At 38.9% G+C, this 22,018-nt stretch overlaps 1 protein-coding gene across 2 annotated transcripts in view; it reads right to left on the bottom strand.

Moving 5' to 3' along the window:
• Positions 1-327: 327 nt before the first annotated feature.
• Positions 328-22,018, bottom strand: part of LOC130913351 (transforming acidic coiled-coil-containing protein 1-like) — a 73,495-nt gene continuing 51,804 nt past the window's right edge. Inside the window, exons 4-13 of one of the 2 annotated variants that reach the window (XM_057831903.1) lie at positions 15,518-15,572; positions 15,360-15,438; positions 8,410-8,462; positions 4,491-4,625; positions 4,342-4,418; positions 4,228-4,271; positions 3,995-4,155; positions 1,670-1,776; positions 1,469-1,589; positions 328-1,400 (exon numbers count right to left, since the gene is read on the bottom strand). In XM_057831903.1, coding sequence (XP_057687886.1) covers positions 1,332-1,400; positions 1,469-1,589; positions 1,670-1,776; positions 3,995-4,155; positions 4,228-4,271; positions 4,342-4,418; positions 4,491-4,625; positions 8,410-8,462; positions 15,360-15,438; positions 15,518-15,572 — 901 coding nt within the window. In that variant the 3' untranslated portion in view covers positions 328-1,331. The remainder of the gene's footprint in view (positions 1,401-1,468; positions 1,590-1,669; positions 1,777-3,994; positions 4,156-4,227; positions 4,272-4,341; positions 4,419-4,490; positions 4,626-8,409; positions 8,463-15,359; positions 15,439-15,517; positions 15,573-22,018) is intronic. The other variant, XM_057831902.1, reaches the window with a different exon arrangement.

Below are 22,018 nucleotides of genomic sequence, written 5' to 3'. Positions count from 1 at the left end.
TTTCTGTGTTAGGACAAGCCCCTAATAAAAGAAAGAGCAAGGAGTTTAGTTTTAGATCAATTTTGGTGACTAGACAGTGAAATGCTAGTTTACGCTGTCCCTCCTTGCTCTCCTCGGCCAAGAAAACTGAGTGTCTTCTCTCCTTATTTTTGGTTAACTTTACAAATGTCTACCTAAGGATCTATTTTGAACTTGACACACTCCCTACACTTGTCGCAGTGCAGTAAAGCTGCGTGTGCTAAATCTGTTGGCCTCTGGGGACCGCTGTTGGCTGGGGGCCCTAGGCAATTGCCTGGTTTGCCTAATGGGATGCGACGCCACTGTTCATCAATGAATTTTCACAACACGCTCAAAAGTCTGGTTAGTCTTTTTATTTGAACAAATATTTCATGTTAGGTGCTTTTTGTTCACATTAAAACAAAAAATGAGAGAGAAAATAAACTGCATGATCTGAAACAAATGATGGAGAGTGCAATCTTATACAGTCAAGGTGTACAAAACAGAACAGTAAGCCGATTAAAATGGGACTGTCAATATTTTCGTTAATCAGGAAGGAGCCTTCATTCTAACAATACATAACCACACACACACAAACAAAAACTGATGGTATTCATAATTGTGCTGTCCTGCAGTGTTGTTAGTGGCCAATAAGTTTATATTTGTTCTTTCAGTTCCAATGGAACTGTTCTAGTTTTGTAGATCTATTGCCTTCATTTCTCTGAAGGAACCCTGAAGGTGGACAGCTATCTCTGATGGTGTGAATATTGTTTGGTGACAGTGAAACTGATGTTGTAGTGTCGGATAGGAAATTAAAAAATGTCACAGTGTTAATACAATCACAGGGGAATCATTGATTGTCTTTTTATATATCTGTTTGAATGATATGCATCCTTGACACTGACCATTTTTCTCGCTAGCGTGCAGCTTTGGCAACCGTCTACTAACACGCGACGCCCCCGAGACGTTCAGGAGAATAGATTATTCATAATGTTGCTTTAACATGAAACAATGCTCAAGCTTTTGTGGGCATGGCTCAAAAGCAACCTCAGCCCGCCTTAAATGTGATGTCACTCGGCTGTAGCCGTTGCATGACAATTATGCCGTTAAGCTGCTGGGAATTGTATTTAAGCCACAAGCACGTCATTGTTGTCCACTGGCAGGATAGCCAAAAGCACGAGGGGTCCACGAAATGCAATCAAAACAGATGACTACACGTGAAGAGTCTCTTTTAGCATGCTTTCAGAGACAGGAAGCAGTAGGAGACATCTGTGTTGGGGCAGCATGAGGTGTGGGCTGGCACAAGTCATGCTTGAGGCACAATGAAGTCCGCCTCAGTCCACTTTTCCCATTTTAGCGATGAGCTCGTCACAGATCTTAGTGAGTTCTTCAATCTCTTGATTCTGTTGCACAAACGAGACGGAAAAGACAATTTCTTCATTGAACAAACACCATGGTCGATGCTGCTTGCCTTCTGCTGCAGAGCTTGTTCTAGGGACTCGTTCTTCATTTGCTCCTTTCTGAGGCTGGCGGTCAGGGCCAAGCTCTCGGAACTGGCCTTTGTGCGCACTTGAGCGATCTCCTCATTGGCCCTGAGTAGGGTAGAATGTGAATTTTTCTGCAGCAAAATTTATAAGTTGGGACATGACACAAAATTTTATGAAAGTCTTACTTGTCGAGCTTCTCTTCTGCATGGACTTTGAGTGTCTGGTATCTCTGCTCCTCCTGTTTAACTCTGGCCAGATACTCCTGAGCACATTTCTTAAGTACCTCTTCATTCTGTGGAGGGAGCATAAATGAAAATTGTATAATATTTTGTGTAATATGTGTAATATTTTTGTATTAGAACTACATTTTTTGTTCACTTTTCACACTACTTTCTGTAGGCGACAAAACTGTGGTCTTGCCAAAATTTGACCTGTATGTCTTCATTAAATGATAAATCTTTTTTCAGTGAAACAAATATATTTTTGTACATTCAACATCATTTGGGAGGGTCTTAGCTTTCAAATGAGCCATTTCTGAAACAAATAGAATAATTAAAAGTCAGTTTATTAGCAATTGTTTCTACAATATGGATAAGCGACAAGACTTTTGTCAGGGACTGTATTGTAAATATAAAAATCATGTAAAAACTTTTTTACCATTGTGCACTAAACTGACTGAGCTCATCACGTTTGTTTTAGTTTATTACCTATTATTTATGAATACAGTTGTGGTCAAAAGTTTACATACACTAGTGAAGAACATGATGTCATGGCTCTCTTGAGTTTCCAGTTATTTCTACAACTCTGATTTTTCTCTGATATAGTGATTGGAACAGATACTTCTTTGTCACAAAAAACATTCATGAAGTTTGGTTCTTTTATGACTTTATTATGGGTTAACAGAAAAAGTGATCAAATCTGCTGGGTCAAAAATAGACATACATGGATCTGAAAAAGCGAATCATTGACTTGAACAAGTCAGGAAAGTCACTTGGAGCCATTTCAAAGCAGCTGCAGGTCCCAAGAGCAACAGTGCAAACAATTGTTTGTAAGTATAAAGTGCATGGCACTGTTTTGTCACTGCCACGATCAGGAAGAAAACGCACGGTGAAGATTCAACCGAGAATCACCAAAAAGCAGATCCGCCAAGAATTAGAAGCTGCTGGAACACAGGTGTCAAATGTCCACATTCAAGCGTGTTTTGCATCTCCATGGACTGAGAGGCTGCCGTACAAGAAGGAAGCCCTTGCTCCAAAAGCAGCACGTTAAGGCTCGACTGAAGTTTGCTGCTGATCACATGGACAAAGATAAGACCTTCTGGAGGAAAGTTCTGTGGTCAGACGAAACAAAAATCGAGCTGTTTGGCAGCAATGCCCAGCAATATGTTTGGAGGAGAAAAGGTGAGGCCTTTAACCCCAAGTACACCATGCCTACCGTCAAGCACAGTGGTGGTAGTATTATGCTGTGAGGCTGTTTCGCTGCCAATGGAACTGGTGCTTTACAGAGAGTAAAGGGATAATGAAGAAGGAGGATTATCTTCAAATTTTTCAAGATGACCTAAAGTCATCAGCCCGAAGATTGGGTCTTGGGCGCGGTTGGGTGTTCCAACAGGACAATGACCCCAAACACACATCAAAAGTGGTAATGGAATGGCTAAATCAGGCTAGATTTAAGGTTTTCGAATGGCCTTCCCAAAGTCCTGACTTAAACCCCATTGAGAACTTGTGGACAATGCTAAAGAAACAAGTCCATGTCAGAAAGCCATCAAATTTAACTGAACTGCACCAATTCTGTCAAGAGGAGTGGTCAAAGATTCAACCAGAAGCTTGTGGATGGCTACCGAAAGCGCCTAATTGAAGTGAAAATGGCCAAGGGACATGTTACCAAATATTGGCGCTGCTGTATGTATGTTGTTGAACCAGCAGATTTGATCACTTTTTTCTGTTCACCCATAATAAAGTCATAAAAGAACCAAACTTCATGAATGTTTTTTGTGACAAAGAAGTATCTGTTCCAATCGCTCTATCAGAGAAAAATCTGAGTTGTAGAAATAACTGGAAACTCAAGAGAGCCATGACATTATGTTCTTCACAAGTGTATGTAAACTTTTGACCACAACTGTATGTAGCAGAAAACGAAATGTCCTCCAGTTCTGGAAATACCCATTTATTTTATTGTAATTGTTTCTCCAGCTGCCGTGTGGAGCAACTATCCCTCTCCACCCCCTAAGGGAAACCTGAGTAGAGTATGTATTTAAAAAAAAAAATATTTTTTTGCTTTAAGAAACAAATGATTCATTGCAACTTGTTGAGAAACCGAATTCCTGCGACTTAAATTTGTGGCATGACACATGAGGAAAAACTGCACTGTCTGCTTGCCAAGCAGTGGTGTATTGTGCGTTGCCAGCATCTGGCACAGTTATTTGCCTCTTTTTGACCCTTTAAGGTTCTCATATCAGTGTGACTGTTCATCCATCTGTGTGTGAAATGAGGACAAATGTCAGCACGTACTTTCTTAAAGCCTTCAAGGGTGCTCTTCATATTCTCATAGCGCCGGAAAACATCAGACAATGAACGTTCCACCGAATTGAGGTCTGTAAGAGCTGCCTCCTTCTCCATGGTTACAGCATGCAAAGCCTTCTGGGAACTCATGCTGTTTCTTTGCTCATCCTCTGAGCGAATCATACAAAAAAGGAATAAATGATGAGAATTACTTTCTAGCCCAAGTGTATGCGCTTACTCACCAATCATCTGTGCAATCGTCTTCTCGTACTCTGCAACAATCTTTCTGTAAAACCACAAAACACATTATTTGTGTGTCTTTCTGTCTGTCTGTCTGTCTGTTCGACTGTCTTCACCTCATCTCATTGACTTCCTGTCTGCTGTCGTCATACTTCCTCTTCCAGTCGTTCACTTCTGCCTCTTTAGTAATAATCTAAAGAAAATGCATGAGCTGTGATCAGAACCAAAAGAAGGTTCCCAATTATAAAGTGATGACATGCCGCACCTCCTCTCTAATGAGGGTTAAAACAGCCTTTTTCTCCTCTTCACTGATGCAGATGGAGTCCAGAACCTCACTTCCTGTTTTCTGCATGCCACTTCCTCCTGATTTGTTCTTCCACTTGCTTGGGTCTTCATTGTGCTGAGGGAAGAGGAAAAGCAAACAGCTGCTTAATTCAGCATATTCACATACAGAGTACCTAAACATAGCTTACAATGGGGCTACGTTCATACTACAGGTCTTAATGCACGAATCCGATTTTTTCGTGTTTTTCCGACTCCAGTGAGGCATTAACTTGACGGTCTGAACTTGACAAGTCGCATAGATCTGGACCATTTCAAATCCGATCTGGGTCACTTTCGTATGTGGTTCAAATCCGATCCGGGCCACATTTTTCCAGTCGCGGCGGTCTGTACTGTCCAGTCTCTCAAATCAGAATTCATGCAGCAATTACGTCATCAAAAAGCGAGCGAGACGCCACTTTAGCGGTGCAGCTGTGCGTTATTAGCGCCTAGCTTGCCTTGAACACGGCTTTTTAGGAAGGGTCAGACTTGACAACAGTCATAAAGAAAAGAAAAATGGGTTGAGGATAAGCCTGAGAAGGATCGTTTTTTTTGTCTGCTCCATATAAGCTATATTTCAACATTGCTTACACGGCCAAGAGTCGGGGCAAACTCCCCGTATGTGTGTGTGACATGCACGGACAGTGCGTGCATGCTATCGATCCATATGCTTTGAATATAAACCTAAACTGGGATTATTTATGTCTGTTATTTGTGTCCTCTTTTTAAAAAGCAAAATATAATATTCCAGGAATGACGGATGACAGCCAGCATGTGTGGTCATTTGTTTTGATGCTTCTGCGCATGCGGGTCGTCTTGCTCAGCGCGTGTCGGACTGCGAATTAGTGCACATGCGTAATACTTGAATGGTCTCAATGGACAAAGGCAGTCTGAACGGGCACGCCAAAAAACAGATATGACAAAAAAATCGGATTTGTGCATTAAGACCTGTAGTATGAACGTAGCCTAGGAGTGTGACAAAATATCGACATAGTGATAGATCGTGATACTTTGTATCCCAAAACAGGGGTCCCCAACGACCGGGCGGCGGACCGGTACCGGTTCGTGGCGCATTTGGTACCGGGCCGCGCAGAAATAATAAATAATTTATTAAGGACTGCATTCCGGCCAATTGACTTTGTGCCGCTTAACACACCAATATCCCTGTCTACTCTAGATATACAACTACAGGATAGGAGGTCGTCATAGAAATGCATTGATTGGGCTGTTAGCACTAAATCTCGTTTTGTATATCTATGCGCGCTTGGATTCGATAATAACGTATGACGTAGGTCGTCGCCAATCACATTTCTTCCCGGAAATAATTAGCCTCCACACTAGAATAACTGAATAACAGACGTCTTTGGACACTTTTTACGGGGAAAAGGGAACCTGACGAGCCAGAAGATTTATGCTGCTTCCCAATCACTAAAGACCCACGAACTGCGAAGGAGTGAATTCGTGACCCGTATGTGAATAAACAGAGTGATTCGGGGCATGTCTGTGCAACAGGAATATCAGCTTGTAGAGATCGCAAATCACGCCGACCTTAAACGTACATTTGAGACAACAACTCTACCGAAGTTCTGGATTGAAGTCATTTCGGAATATCCCGACATCGCTTGGAGCACGCTGAAAACTGTGCTACAATTTCCAACATTGCTAGCTTGATGCTAGCTTCTCTCACTCTCCCATCTCGTCTCAACGAAACAAACTCAGCCCTCCCACTGATTCAGCGGGTGAGTTGTATTTTTTCCCTGCACTTAACACGACGGGGCTAAAAACAAATGCTATTTTATATTTGCTGTATTTTTCTTCCCCACATTGCCGGTGTTCTGACAAAGTTGGCATGCGCGTAACGTTAAAAAGGACCCCGAATGCAGCGATTCCTGAGTACACACTACAAACTTTCTTTAAAGAAAGGAATATTAACTTACGTTTGCCATGTTTGGCGCACACAACAACTGCACGTAGCCCTCTCACTTAACGACTTCGCCGTGTCGTTAAGCGTTAATTTACGCCATTTCCGTGTTGCACATGTATGTTTGTTATGTAAATAGTTTTTTTAGCACCATTGGGTAACATTGAGAGTCCAAGTGAATATAAAAGAGGGACACCGGTCCGTGAAAAAAAAAAAGACCCAAATCACACCGGTCCGTGGTGCAAAAAAGGTTGGGGACCCCTGCTCTAATCCCATTCATATTTGTGTCGGTTGGCAGAGCGAAACCGATGATAGCATATTAAATGATAATTATTCTATACATTATTTTGCGGCCACGGTGTATCAGCTTCACAAAAAGAAATGCAAAACATACCATTTGGTGTTTCCCACACGAACTGTTGTCGGGGTTTCATCAGTGTGATTGCTCCCCTCAATGATCCTTTCATTATGCTGCATTGGCTTTCGTTTGGGCTCAAATTGAAAACCCAAAACACCAAAGAAAGGTTCATTACTCTCCTCGTCACCATTAGAAGAATGTTCGTTACGTCGAATTCGTCGCTGCAACTAGAAACGTAATTGTCCGCCATCATCGCTGCCATTCAGTACTAAAGCAATTGTTTCCTTGTTTTGATGTCACGCACACAATCTGCCAGATTTCCGGGATCTCGGGGCCGGGTCTTTTTAGCTTGAAATTGACCCAAATTTCTCTCATTTTCTTGGTGTTGCGATGTGTGTAATTACACGAAGTGACATGATATGAATCCAAAAGGCATTCGTTTATGGATAAATGATGGAATATTAGCATTTCCCCAGGTGTTGACATACACTTTAAGCGATAGCTGTGAGGTAGATATCCGTGACTTTTTTACAGACGCCATTTTTTTTTTTCATTGTGACGTAATTTGTTTAAAAGTTTAAAATATGCAAGTCAATAATTTTTTCAAGTCTTTTTTTTTTTTTTTTATTATTATTTTTTTTTTTTACACGAAATATTATACATCAATTAATGATTCTAAGCTAAAAATGACATTTTGTATGATATAATTAATTACCTTCTTTTTATGGCTGGATTGAAACAAAGCGGTTGCGTGACGTCTGTAAACGGGGGTTTCCAGGGTAAAACGGACAAATTCAAAATCGTTCGGGGGCTTAATGCGCCATGAATCTGCTATGGCAGCATATAGACATATTGTTCTATCAAACACAACAGTTCTTTCATCTTAAAATACAGCAGTTTATTTTAAATAGGGGTGCAAGAGCAGAAACTGCTTTTTCAGCCTTGTCTGTTTTCCGCCATATATAGATACAAGTTTTTTTTTTTATTATGAAAAACATGTCTTATATGAATCGCTTTCCAATGCTAAATCTGAATAAAAACATTGAACACGCAAAAAAAAAAAAAAAAAGGTTTTTTGGGGGGGTTTTTTGGGTGGAGGGCGCTACTTCGCGGTTTTTCCACTCATCGCGGTGGGTTCCGGTCCCCGTTAACCGCAAAAAACGAGGAATCACTGTACTGCTTCTTTTCAGTCCTTGCTCACCCCTCGGCCCTTGCCCCTCCCCCATACATGATTTGCCCTTCTCTGGATTATATCTCTATTCTAATCTCTCAGATGATAATCATAATCCATCTGTTACTTGAAGAGAGGAACTCTATGGCTACCATGAGACATGCAGTGTCACTGTGTTGCAGTGTTAACAACACTAGAGCAATGAGGGTAATTTCCTAATGGAGCCTTAGCTATGTTTGTTTTTATGGGCCCATTCAATGTTCAATTCCCAATTGATGGTGTGGATCAGGATAACATTTCAGGCACCAGTAGTCCTTTCAAGTGCATAAAAACATGCTGCCCAAGCTTGTCTTTAGTGGTATACACCAGTACTTCCTAATTGTGAAACTAATCAAATAAAATGCAGTTCTCACCAGGGTGCAGTTGTATGGCTCTTCTGGCGTGGAAGATACATGACAGACTTGAACTGGAAGAGATCGATTAACATTACTTACAATAAGTAGAGCATTGCAATACTGTAAAACTGCAATGAAACGTTAACCTTTAACAATATGGAAGTGAAGATTGATGGATTTACAAGCTGTGGATAGGAGGGTGTTCAAATGTATGTGACCTATATACAAGTTTCTTGAAAAGTGTTGGTTTTGTTGATAGTTCCAACAGACGGTTCTTTTTCATGTTTATCATCTGACCAACTATGCTTACACGGTACATCTTGTCTTCTCAAGCAGATAAGTACTGACTGTGCTGTACAGTCATAGCACACGTGACTACAGTGTTACTGCAGCTCCAGTTAATCATTTGTGTTGAATGTATGCAAACAGTAAGGACTAATGACCTTCTCACTGTCCTGGATTGATCGACTGATTGTTTGTCCCAGAAGGGGAGGCGTGAGAGGCATGGTGACTAAACTTTAACAGCTATCCGAGTCTCGTACACCATTGTCCTTCAATGGCAATAATAACAGTTATTTAAATATGGCATTCATTAAAATACTATGAAAATTTAAAATAAAAATTAAAAAACATAAAAAATTCACATAATATTAAAGCCATAAAGAGAGTTTATCCATAAAGAGAGTTTATTTCCTCTTATATTAATTTTATCAGTTTGGCTTGTATTAAGTTTATTAATTTACTCTTGTTATATATTTTTTTAATCCTAAAAAATACAACCTAAATAGTCCAATAATAATTTAGAAAATAATTATATATTATAATTACTAAATAATATTTAAAATCCTTTTTTTTTTTTTTTTTTTTTTTTTAAAAAACCCTTTCAGGGACAGTAAGGTAAGGTAAATTTATTTACAGGACTGTCTCAGGAAATTAGAATAAGAACTTTATCACAATATTCTAATTATCTGAGACAGTCCTGTATAAATTAGAATAAGAACTTTATCACAATATTCTAATTATCTGAGACAGACTGTCTCAGATAATTAGAATATTGTGATAAAGTTCTTATTCTAATTTCCTGAGACAGTCCTGTATATAGCACAATTCAACACAAGGCAATTCAAAGTGCTTTACATCACATGAAGACCATAAAAATCACATTTAACTCAACACAACGTAAAAACCAAGACAGAAGATCACATTTAATCACAGAATAAAAATAAATGAATAAAAATAAAACAAAAATAAATATAAAGCAAAAACTACTACTAATAATAATCATTGAAATCAGCATTGGAGATAAGCACAAGAGGAATAGAAGGCAGGTAGATTGAAATATATAGACAGTTATGGACATGCAGTGCTAAACAAAAGCGTTTTTAGCCCTGATTTAAAGGAGCTAACAGTTTGAGCATACTTCAGACGTTCGGGTAACTTGTTCCAGAGGTGAGGAGCATAATAACTAAATGCTGCCTCACCCTGCTTGGTTCTTGTTCTTGGAACATGCAGAAGACCCGTTCCAGACGACCTTAGGGGTCTAGATGTCTCATAGGAATCTAACAAGTCAAGCATGTATTTTGGTCCAAGGCCATTAAGTGTTTTGTAGACGAGCAGTAGTATTTTATAGTCTATCCTTTGACTCACTGGAAGCCAGTGTAGCGATTTCAAAACCGGTGTAATGTGGTCCAGCTTCCTTGTATTTGTGAGGACTCTGGCTGCAGCATTCTGTACTAGCTGCAGCTTCCTGACTGATTTTTTATCAAAACCTGTAAATATACCATTGCAGTAGTCCAATCTGCTGAAAATGAATGCATGCTTAAGTTTTTCCATGTCTTGTTGAGTCAGAAGCCCCTTAATTCTGGTTATATTTTTTAGGTGGTAATAAGCGGATTTAGTGACGGACTTTAGATGGCTATCAAATTTTAGGTCTGAGTCAATAATTACGCCAAGGTTTCTGACTTGATTTGTAGCTGTAAGTGACATTGTGCTAAGTTGGCTGCTTATCTTTGACCTTTCCTTTTTTGGCCCAAAAATGATCACCTCTGTCTTCTCCACATTTAACTGGAGAAAATTCTGGCACATCCATTCATTGATTTGATGAATGCATTTACTCAGGGAGACTAAGGGACTATAATCATGTGGGGACACAGAAATGTACAGTTGTGTGTCATCTGCATAGGCGTGATAGGAGATGTACTGTTCCATTATCTGAGCTAACGGAAGCATATAGATGTTAAGATGTAGTCTTATAGATGTAGTCACTACAGTGGGCACTATGTTTTTAATCCTAAAAAATACAAACTAAGTAGTCCAATAATAAATTAAAAAATAAAAATAAATTATATAATAATAGTTTTTAAATAATATTATTTTTTTATAACCCTTTCAGGGACAGTGGTCCTTACAGTGGGCACTATTCCAAAATTGACATTAAAGATCTTTAACCCATCATAGGGCAGTTGACTATTTTTGGTCATTAAAAAAAACTATTAGCAATTATATACAATTATACATATATATCTTGATCATTATTGTATTTAAAAAAAAAAAATTGTCATTATAAATTGTAACTACTACACTGTAGACATGTGCCGATTACCGGTTTCAAGGTATACCTGGGTATAAAAACATCACGGTTTTAACACCGCAAAAAATGTCCACAATACCATCCCTAAGGTATTAGCTATTTTTTATGACCCAAAAATGCAGGCAGAAATCTCTCGCTTGCAGCTGCAAGGCTCAACCCTCTGCCACCGATTGTTGCTCAGTGTCAGTGAGTCAGCTGTGCTACATGATGGCTGGAGGAGGTGAAACTCCTGAACTTTTTCCCCCATCAAAGAAAAAGAAATCGCTGGTATGGAAATACTTCGGCTTCAGAAAAATTACAGACGGCCACGGCTTAGAAGGAGGAGGGCCAACCGACATGTAAGACATTTGCGTAGAGTGGCTGCCGAGGAGGCAATACCTCCAATATGATTTCTGTCATGTCTCGGAAGTCATGTTGGTGTTTTTTGTTTTGTTGGTGCAGAATTTCCTGCTTTTATTTTGGTAGTGGCATTCCGCCTGGTTCCCATCTTTACTTCTTGCTTTTAGCAATCAGGTTGATCATTTCCACCTGTGATCCATTGTATATATAGTCTGCACCTAAACTTGCCCTGTGTCGGTTCGTCTTGTATCCTTCCATATTACCAGCTCATGCAAGATTTTTCTTGCTCAAATTTTTGGTATCCAGCAAGTGCTGTGATTTTTCGTTGTCTCTTTTTGAACTCCAATGAACTGAAAATAAACCTTTTTTGTTTAAACGGAACATTCGTGCATTTGGGTCCTTAGTGAATCCCTGTCAATTTCGTATTTATACAAAATTAAATGTTAGTAAACACTAGAGGTGGGAATCTTTGGGCACCTAACAATTCGATCACGATTCAGAGGCTCTGATTCGATTATAAATTGATCATTGATGCAGAACCCCCCCCCCCCCCAGTGCTTTTAATGTTTTGTAAATTAGTTCCTAAATCCTCTCAGGCTTAACCAAACTACTGTTTCCGTATCAAGTTAACAGTTAATAACAGTAAATAAAATACTCAAGTCCCCATTCTGTATCAACAGCTTTAAAATACATTCCATTAATTTAATGTTGTGAATCAACCGTTAAAGTTGTTAAAATTGCTCCCGTTATTCCATAATTTCCCTAAACTGTTAAAAAGAGAAGTCTACTGCTTTAAGATGGCGGCTGTTTACTAACGCCAGTAAGTCTGTCATTTCACATCTAGTTCTCTAATATATTTTCTATCGCCGCCGTCGTCTGTCATTTCGCATCTAGTTCTACATATATGTGATATCTACCGTGGCCGTATGTTTGTAGCAACTAGCAACTGGTAGTTGTTTGTAGCGGCTGTCGCCCACACAAGTATTTTTGGGTTTTTTTTATCTAGCGGCATGAGTTGAACATGATATTTACTCTTGTTCCGTTCCTCATTGCGTCCTGAAGACCGCGCTGACTGTGTTTTAGTTCCGCTTTACCTGGCATATTTCAACAATCGGAATTTTGATGTTAATGAATCGTTCTCGAATCTTCCACGGCCGACTCGCGAATAATCTAAGAATCGGAAATTTCGCACAGCTCTAGTAAAGATTGTCATGAACGTTTCCCACCAGCTACAAGAGTTAACTCCAGTGTTTAGTGTGTCTAGCGGTGGTAAAACTGGTGGTTTTTTTCTGTCTGGCAACGCTCTGTGTTGAGAAAGTGTGTATAATGTAAACATGATACGAGTCATACACACGAGCTTTCAATGGAAAATAATTCAATTATTTTTGTTCTGATGGTAATAATGTTGAGCTGTGGCTGTGGGTTTACGCTCACCTAAACTGCATTTTAATTTTATTTACAATATTTCAGTATTTTATTTAAAAAAATATTTTAACTTAACATTATACTTATGTTCCAATTAGCTAATATTGTTATTATATTAATTTTGAAAAATAACAATTTTGTTCAATGGAAAAAAGTTTTTTTTTTTTAACCAGATATCTCAAAGTAACATGTTTTAGAGCTGTAATTGCAATACGGTGAAACTGATATTTTGGTTTTAGGTTATCATACTGTCAGAATCTCATACCGGCACATGCCAGCGCCACTGTTAATAAAAGCTAAAATAATTAGATTAAAAGTAATTAAAACAGAAATACACTCTGTTACAGCCCCAAGTAACACTCCAAAGTACTTTTTTTTTTCATGGTATTTAAATCATTGCACGCCATTGACAGCGATAGATGTCCAATTCATTTTAACTCGGAGGACTGCTCATGAATGATGGTTATTTAGTACCATTGACGGCGCTAGACATTTAATCCATTTTGCCAGGGAGAGGTGAATGTCATCTGCCCCTCCCTGTCAAAATTGATACCTTGTGCATAAAAGGGTTAAATTACCAAAAATATTCACTTGCCTTTTAAAAGGGTTCAATCATTTGCTGCCTTTGACAGCGATTGCCGTGCGTCAATGGCAGCCAATGACTGTGTAGGGATGTCCCGATCCAGGTTTTTGCACTTCCGATCCGATACCGATATTGTTTTCCACTTCTGATCCGATACCGATACTTGCCGATACCGACCTATCTGAGCACGTGTAAAGTTATTTAGCCTCCTTATTTAGTTGTCATACTCATGTTGAAAAAGGTTTTAGTACTCTTGATAACAACTAGCCAGCTGAATTAAGTGAGTTTGAATAACACACAACGGTTGGTAACAATGTTTATTCCGTGACAAACACAAAACATTATAAATAACAAACAGAAACGGCATAGTCAGTCAGTAAAACGTGCAAATAATGTTGTAAACTGTCTTAAAAAAGCAAAACACACCAACAACCTCAGTGGAAAATCCCATAAATCCCCCAAACTATTAGATGCTTTTAATGTTTCGTGCATTAGTTACAAAAACTGTATGAAAAGCCTCTCAGGTTTAAATAAACGACTATTTCAGTATCAAGTTAACATTTTAAAACAGTAAATAAAATACTCAAGTCCCCATTCTGTATCAGCAGCTTTAAACTACATTCAATTCATTTCATTTTGCGAATCAACTGTTGAAGTTGTTAAAATTGCTCCCGTTATTCCATAATTTCACTTCTGTCTACTTTCGACATGTGAAAGTTTTAAAACTGTTTTGAAGATAGATTCAAGTCAAGATTTTGCCGATTTCGGGGTATTTTAGATGAAAAGTTAATTAGGTTTGCTTGGAAGGTTCACAACAGCCTACTAGGGAAGTCTTCTGCTTTAAGGTGGCGGCTGTTTACTAACGCATCTGGTTTTCAATACTTCAGTGTTGCTAACCCAGTCTAGTCTGTCGTTTTGCATCTAGTTCTATATACATATGATATTTATTATCTCCAGTAAAACGACCTTGACGTAGTTTGTAGCGGCTGTCAGCAGCAGTCAGGTATTCTGGTGTTTTTTATCCAGCGGCATGAGTTGAGCTAAAGCCGTGAGTTGAGCATTGGCATTACCCGGGTCTACGACAAGCATTATGTTTACTTTCGGGACGCAATGCAGTCAGTTTCTCATTGCGTCCCGAAGACCGCACTGTGTATTAGTTCCGCTTTATCTGACATATTTCAATAATCGGAATTTGGATGTGAATCGTTCTCGAATCTTCCACGGCCGAATCGCTCAAGGATGGAATGACGGCTGGGCATGTTGTACCGTGGTTCTAAGTGTTGGATGGTGCGTCTTTACTCACGAGAGATAATGGCTCGTCATCCAGAATGAATTCTTCGGCAATTACTCTTGTTATTCCCTGGGCTTTGGGACTGTCGAGTGCCAGTTTGTCACGCATTGCAAAAGTTTCTGCCAGTGTTAGTTGCGTAGGACCTTTCTTTTTGTCTTCGGTTTCCTTAACATACTCCTCATATTGTTTGTGGTGGTATTTCGCTAAATGCTTGATTAGGTTGGTTGTATTAAAACTTCTTACAGCTTTACCACTACGCTTGACTTTATTGTTGCATATGTTGCATATGTTGCACTCTGCCTCTTCGTCTTTGTCGTCCTTTAAGGTGAAATGATCCCACACAGCTGACATTTTTACCGATAAAGTCTCTATGTAAATTGGGAGACGGTAACGTAAATGTAGTGTGTTGAAGGTGTGCCGTAAAATGCGGACCGGGTTTTAGGGAAACCTAAGCAAAAACTGGAATGGGTTATGTAAATCGGTGCGCTGAAAACCCGGCGCGGATTTAAAAAAAAAAAAAAAAAAACTGGATCGGAAGTCTGGATCGGAATTTTTCCATGTTCCGATACCGATGCGCATTTTTTTTGCCCATATCGGCGTCCGATCCGATCCTAATATCGGATCGGGACATCTCTAGTTAACAGTGCATGTCTGACTGCTGTATTAACACAATTGGCAACAGCACTGATAGAAGTTTAAAATGGAAGAATAAGTCATGATGTACTGATTCATGAACTCACTGCTTTGGTCCTTGTCTGCTTTGAGGCATGTGCTGCTGGCCAACTTCTCCTCATCAGTAGCATGGCCGTCATGATCATCCTTGATCAAGAGAACATAATCAGTAATTGAAAAGTTATTGTAACCTTTTGATGTGTCTAACCAGCACAGCCATTTTCACCTGCTCACTGAGGTCCTTTTGCTTGGGCTGCACCGGCTTTACTTCACACAAATTTCTGAACATGAAAATGGAGAAAATATAAGTAAATGGGGGGAAGAAAAGCGATCATAAACTTATATTAATATTACAAGGTGGTTGATAAATGATAGTCATACTTCAAGAGTATACTAGTATATTTGGCTGAAAATGCCCAATTGTGCAGAGGATTAAAAATCATCATAAAATAATACATTGTCTAAATATTAGATGCTTTCAGAAACACCCTTTGCAAACAAACACTTTAGGTTCCATAAATAGAAAAACAAGAAAATGTTCATTTAAAGTGCAGATGTTAATAAACCTCTTTTGTAAAATTGGAATAGGAATGATCTCATTGTCAAACTTGACGCCAGAACAAATCTGCTTTCCCATTATATTCAGGAAAATATGTGAATGAGCGAATAAATATTAAGTGCAAGATTTTACAATTAAATGTTTCCTAAGATGCTTCCTAAACACTTTAATTATTGTGACCTCCATAAAAGTGGTTTAAAATTGCTGTTCAATAAATGTTTATCACACTAAGTTTTAAATTGTACAATGGCTCCCTCTTGTGGTGAGATTTTTGTTGCATAAATATTAAACTCGATTTTTTTTTTTTTTTAACAATCATATTACAGCACTGTAGTCTTAGTTTTCAGGCATACACAATCAAGAGAAATTGTGACCTTAGAGTATTCTAAACAGTGAAGCATATTACAATCCTACCACAAGAGGGGGCGTTTGGATCTATATTGTTGCGTACAACATTGTACCACAGGACACTTCATTAAATACACCCATAAAACTCTTCTTTCGTATGGTTATTATCACCCACGATCATGATAGTTATTAATTGAACATTTTGTTGTTGCTGTGGTTGTGGTTGCACTTTAACTTTGGCTGCCATAAACAGTTAATTGCTCAAACTCCGGCCTGCAGGCCAATTGTGGCTCGCGGTTGCAATGTAATTATGTTTGGCCCGCAAGATCAACCCAAATGTATATTAGAGCTGGCCTCCCACTGTGTACTGTATCATATGTACCGCTAATACTCAGTCAAGACCGGCAAACAACCCCTTCCTTTTCTGTTGAGGTTATTAGCAACTATACTACTGTACCTCTCCTGCAAATGAAAGAATGGGGGGGTCTGATGTGAATCAATGTGGATGAGTGTAGATAAGTGTAACCTAATGGATAATTGAGTAAATATTTTCAATTGAATAACTTGATGGAATTTAATATTTTTAATTTTATATTTGCATTTCAATTATTTTAGTTTAAAAATTATCTAATTCACAAAATGTAAATTATAGATGAAACGGGTCTCCACCCCTCTGCTGTAGCACAGGGCGAGTGGAAAATGACCAGCAACGCAATGAGACCGACCCTTTTTTTTCAATTGACCGCATTGTGAGCTGCTCCAGCAGAGAGGTGTTGCATTGGAGAGCCACTGAACGAATTTATTCGACATTTTTATGTTAATATCCCTCCAAAAAGCGAGATAAACTTTTGTAGCACTTCCTTATCAGCGTGGGCTGAGTTGGAGACGGTGTGCGTGAGGCAAAAGTGTAGTTTACGCGTCCTTGGTAAGTTTAGCCTAGCATTAGCTGGACAGTATGGCCGTTAATAAGAATTTGTCGACTCATTGTTGACTAAAGTTAGTGAAATAATTGTCATCTTATATGTAGATGAATAGACAAGGGGGTGGAACCGGTGTTCCTTTAGCCTGGAGTTTGTGAAGCTCTTTGAATGCATCTTGGTGAGTTACTTCAAATGTGCTAACTACAGTCAAGTGCAAAAATGTAGTCACATCAGTTGAATCTTATGCACTCATGAAACCTATTGTCTGTGATACTAAATTGTTGACAATGACACATTTATTTTTCTTTTCAATGTTGAATGTCATTTCTGTATTTGTTTAAATGGGAACAGACTCATTAATTTTGTTAAAAATAACATTGGTTGGGAATTAGAAAAAGAATTCGATTATAATAGCCTTGTTTTATACAGGCTAGGTTTTTGATGACCTTGAATTACACTGGATTTGGATTCTGGATTCTCCCTGAAGAGGGGAATGGCGAGCTAACCCTTGATTGACGGACCTGACTGCTTCCTTTTCCCTAGGAGCACAATCTTCACTTCCTACCTCTCTAGTGTGGTAGGATTGCGAACTGCTTCTGCAGTGGACAGGATAAAAAACCTGAACAGTGCACTTTTATTTTCATATAAATTGGGACACTCTTCACTTATTTTGAAGGGACACTTTAATTTATTCTTTTTTCTGGCACTAATCTGAACTGCTATACATTAGAGAGTCGGCTCTAATAGGCAGTCATTGTGAATATATTGTAAATATTTGTACATAGTTTTCTCTTTTAATTATAATTTCGAATTTTAACCCTTCCGTGGCTCCAGTTATTTATTGTGTGCTAAATTTCTTCTTGTTACACCAAAATTTTCCTTCAGGAGACAAACCTAAGCGCACGTGCCCAATTGGAAAAATTCCTGTTGACTCTACAGGGGTTACATAAGTGTAGCAAACTATAAGATAAAATTAACGTTTCCTTTACATGATATTTCTACTTAAAATGCAGAGACTTTTTAACTTAGGGTTCATTTTTTTACTGTTCATGGTGCATGGGATGAATTTCCATTAAAAAAAAAAAAAAAAAAAATTAAAAACTTGAAAAGGCTAGAGATGGGCAGAATGTATTTAACTCTGTAAAATAAGAAAAACATACAGAGCCCCTAAAGGGACATCGACAGAAATGAAACAAATTTAAAGAGCATACAACAGGAGAAAAAAAGTCTTAAATCGCATTATGTGAATTAGAATCATATTTTGAGACGATTCGACTATATACAATAATTTAGCAAAGCGCAGATGACGAGATATTAGCCTTTCAATCTGCCGGTTAGCCACGCCTACCATTAGAGGGCTATAGCGTCCCCAACAGGTGGATGACGTCAGCGGGAGACGGGGCTCATCGGTTTTACTATTCAGCCCATTGAGGGGGAATTATTCAGAGCGAGGAAAACGCGACGAAGAGAGCCACAAAATGTCATTCAAAATGTCATTTCAGTCTCTCTACTCCAATATTTTTTATAGGATATTCTTTTTATACAAGTATTTTTCCACAATAGCTAAATAAATGGCTTGAGAAGGACCAGTCAGCCCGTCGAGGGGGAGCTGTTCCCGAGAAAAACGCGACGACGAGAGCTGCAAAATGTCATTGTTTCTGTCTCTTTACTTCAATATTTTTACAGGATATTGTTTTTATCCAAGTATTTTCTCCAATTGCTAAATAAATGCCATGGCCATGACAAATAACAGTGTTGTGCTAAATGGAATATGAAATAATAAAAATGCATTCATTCAGGACGACATGGCAAAATTACTCCATAATGGTCAAAACTGTCGACTTCACCTTTACTGTCGCGCCTCCCGAACGATATTTTATGACACCTAAATCGGACATATGTCATTTCCCTTCCCCGGCTTCGGAGAATGTAAACAAACCAAGAGGCGTGACAGCTAGCCGACATGCTAACCCGAACCGAGTGAAGTTTCAAAGTCTTCGAAGCGGAAAATCGCACATAACTAGCCTGGATTATTTGACATGACGACTGGGTTGTCAATTGTCTTCGCCGGAGAGCAATTTACAGCTCGTTCCCAGGAGGAGGGCGGCTGCAGTTGTTGTGCAGCTAACGTGCAGCTAATGTGCATGAGGAGAGCTTTTTACATGCCTATCAATGATCAAACATAAGTAGTCCTTTATTTAAAGAAAGTTTGTAGTGTTTTCTTTCTAATCGCTGTATTCGTATTTGACATAATACAAAACAAGATGTTTACTCACTTTTTCGTAAATCCAATGGTCCAAAAGTAGTAGGGATTGTTTTGACCAATATCCACGGTGAATGGGAACCTTTTGAAATTTCAAAAAGACGCATACGCATCTCCCTCATAGCGCAAGATTTTTCTGCAGCCGTTTGGCTGGTGTGATGCGAAAAATAAACGTATTAATCCACAAAATCAGATGAATCCTTAGTCCGCATACACAACAGTACGGCTGTATAGTGAAGAGGATGCCTTCAACCGTACACCTCACAGCGCCCTCCTCCTCAATGCAAGACCGAAGCCGGAAGTCACTAATTTTCATTACGCGGGATTAAAAAAATTAAATAAATATAGCGATCGCTTCCTCACACATCCAAGCGGTCCATATCATTCAGGGGCATAAAACACTGTGTCTATTATGAAATAAACATGCTTTTTCGTGTCACATGCACTTTAGGCAATCTGGTGCGCACCAGAAACAATCTTAAGCATTATCTGACATTTAAACTAGCAAACTTTTGCTATGCAAGTTAGCCAATTGTTGCAATTGGCGAACTTGTATCGCAAAAGTCTGTTAGCTTAAATGTTATATAATGCTAATGTTTACAACAATAGGCCAACTTGGATATAGCAAAGGTCTGTTAGCTTAAATGATATACAATGCTAATGTATACAGTTGGCTAACTTGCGTAGCAAAAGTCTGGTAGCTTAAATGCTATATAATGCTAATGTTGACAACAATTGGCTAACGTGCATAGCAAAAGTCCACTAGCTTAAATGCTCTGTAATGCTAATGTTTAACAGGGTTTAGGGTTAGTTTAGGTTTCTGGTGCGCACTAGAAACAATCTGGTGCGCACCAGATTGCTTAAATTTATTTTATTTCTGTTGATGTCCCTTTAGGTTTAGGAGCTCCGTAAAAAAAAAATAGTTTCAGTTTTAGATGGCTGGAGTAGAGATTTAGAGCGCTTTCACACTAGACCAAGAGGACCGGGGTCCGTTTGGAGAGTTACCTCACAGCAAAACTTGCAATTGCAAATGAGGTATTGAAAAAGTTCAGCATTCATACTGCGCCAACAGAACTTTTAGAGTAGCACCACGTGGACAAAAGGAGCACTCATTGATTGGACAAATAGAAGAGGAAATACCTCCAACTAGGAAGGAAGGAACATGGAGCGTCATAGCGTGGTGCTGTGACGCTGCACATAATGTAGCATAGCATTATTTTTACATGTTAAATTGTATATAGTTTTTTTTTATTACCTTCTTTTATTTTGCAATGATAATTTAACCGTGAATCTGTATGTGTTAACTGACTGTTTTGTGAAACAGACGTTTTGCATACATGTAAGTTTGAATTAAAAAAAAAAAAAAAAACTAATGTAGCATAGCAAAGCAAGTCGCCGCTCGACTCTCCTCTCTCCCGACTCAATGCCGAGCGAACTGGAGTATATAAAAAATGTATAGGTGGAAAATAAACCACAAAAGGAACCCCAAGTCACACAGGTGTGCAATCGCTCTCACTTTTGTGACTTTTTGGACTGTCAAATTGTTGCCACTTTCAGGAGAGCCGCAGAGGCACTGTCAGATGGTGCATTCAGTAACAGCATGCAAAACACAATCGCCTCATTGGAACCCGATTCTGTGTATCAAATGCAACTGCTTAGCGGAGCACAGCAACATTACACCATGGTTAATCGTCTGTCATCTTGCCATTGTTGATTTTGAATAGCGATCGCGCTGTACTTCCACTTCCAAGGATGCCCTGCGTGTTCCACCACAACCTGGAGCATCACAGCTCCACGCAGTGACACTGCACATAAAGTAGCAAAGCGCACCCTGCTCCGGTTGCGTTCACAAGCAAAGCAGGGTGCGCTTAAAGCGGACCGAGACCCACGATTTTTGAGCTGACCAGAGTTCGGTTGTTTGGTCCGAACTAAAGTTCAGATGCGCATTCACATTAGTGGACTATCTGAGGAAAAAGAACTCTGGTCTGTTTAAAAACGGACCAAACAGGTAGTGTGAAAGTGCCCTAAGTGTGAATGGGTCTGTTTCTTTAATTTATTGGCTGTGTCCTGTGATTGACTGGTGAGCAGTCCAGGGTGCATTTTGCTTATCAACAAGGATAGACTCCAGCTCCATATAACCCCAAACTGGATAAGAAAAGAGCAAATGAATGGATGGTTATTATACAATGTATCACAAAAGTGAGTACACCCCTTGCATTTCTGCAGATAGTTAAGTATATCTTTTCATGAGACAACACTGACAAAATCACACTTTGACACAATGAAAAGTAGTCTGTATGCAGCTTATATAATTGAGTTAATTTATTTTCCCCTCAAAATAACTCAAAATATAGCAATTAATAGCATAAACCCTGGCAACAAAAGTAGGTGCACCCCTTAGAAACTACATACATCCCTAAATGTCCAAATTGAGTACTGCTTTTCATTTTCCCTCCAAAATGTCATGTGACTCGTTCAGTGTTGTTAATTTTGCTTTAAAAAAGTAATTAATTGCAGTTACAAATTACTTCTCCCAAAAAGTAATTGCGTTAGTAACTCAGTTACCTGAATTTAAGATTAATTGGTTACTTGGCAAAGTAACTAGTGATAATTTTCATATTTTGTTTTTTTTCTCAA

This window comes from Corythoichthys intestinalis, chromosome 3 (assembly GCF_030265065.1).
Source record: "Corythoichthys intestinalis isolate RoL2023-P3 chromosome 3, ASM3026506v1, whole genome shotgun sequence".
NCBI lineage: Eukaryota > Metazoa > Chordata > Actinopteri > Syngnathiformes > Syngnathidae > Corythoichthys > Corythoichthys intestinalis.
Note: the sequence above shows the minus strand (reverse complement) of the source record. Positions and strands in the feature narration are given on the sequence as shown.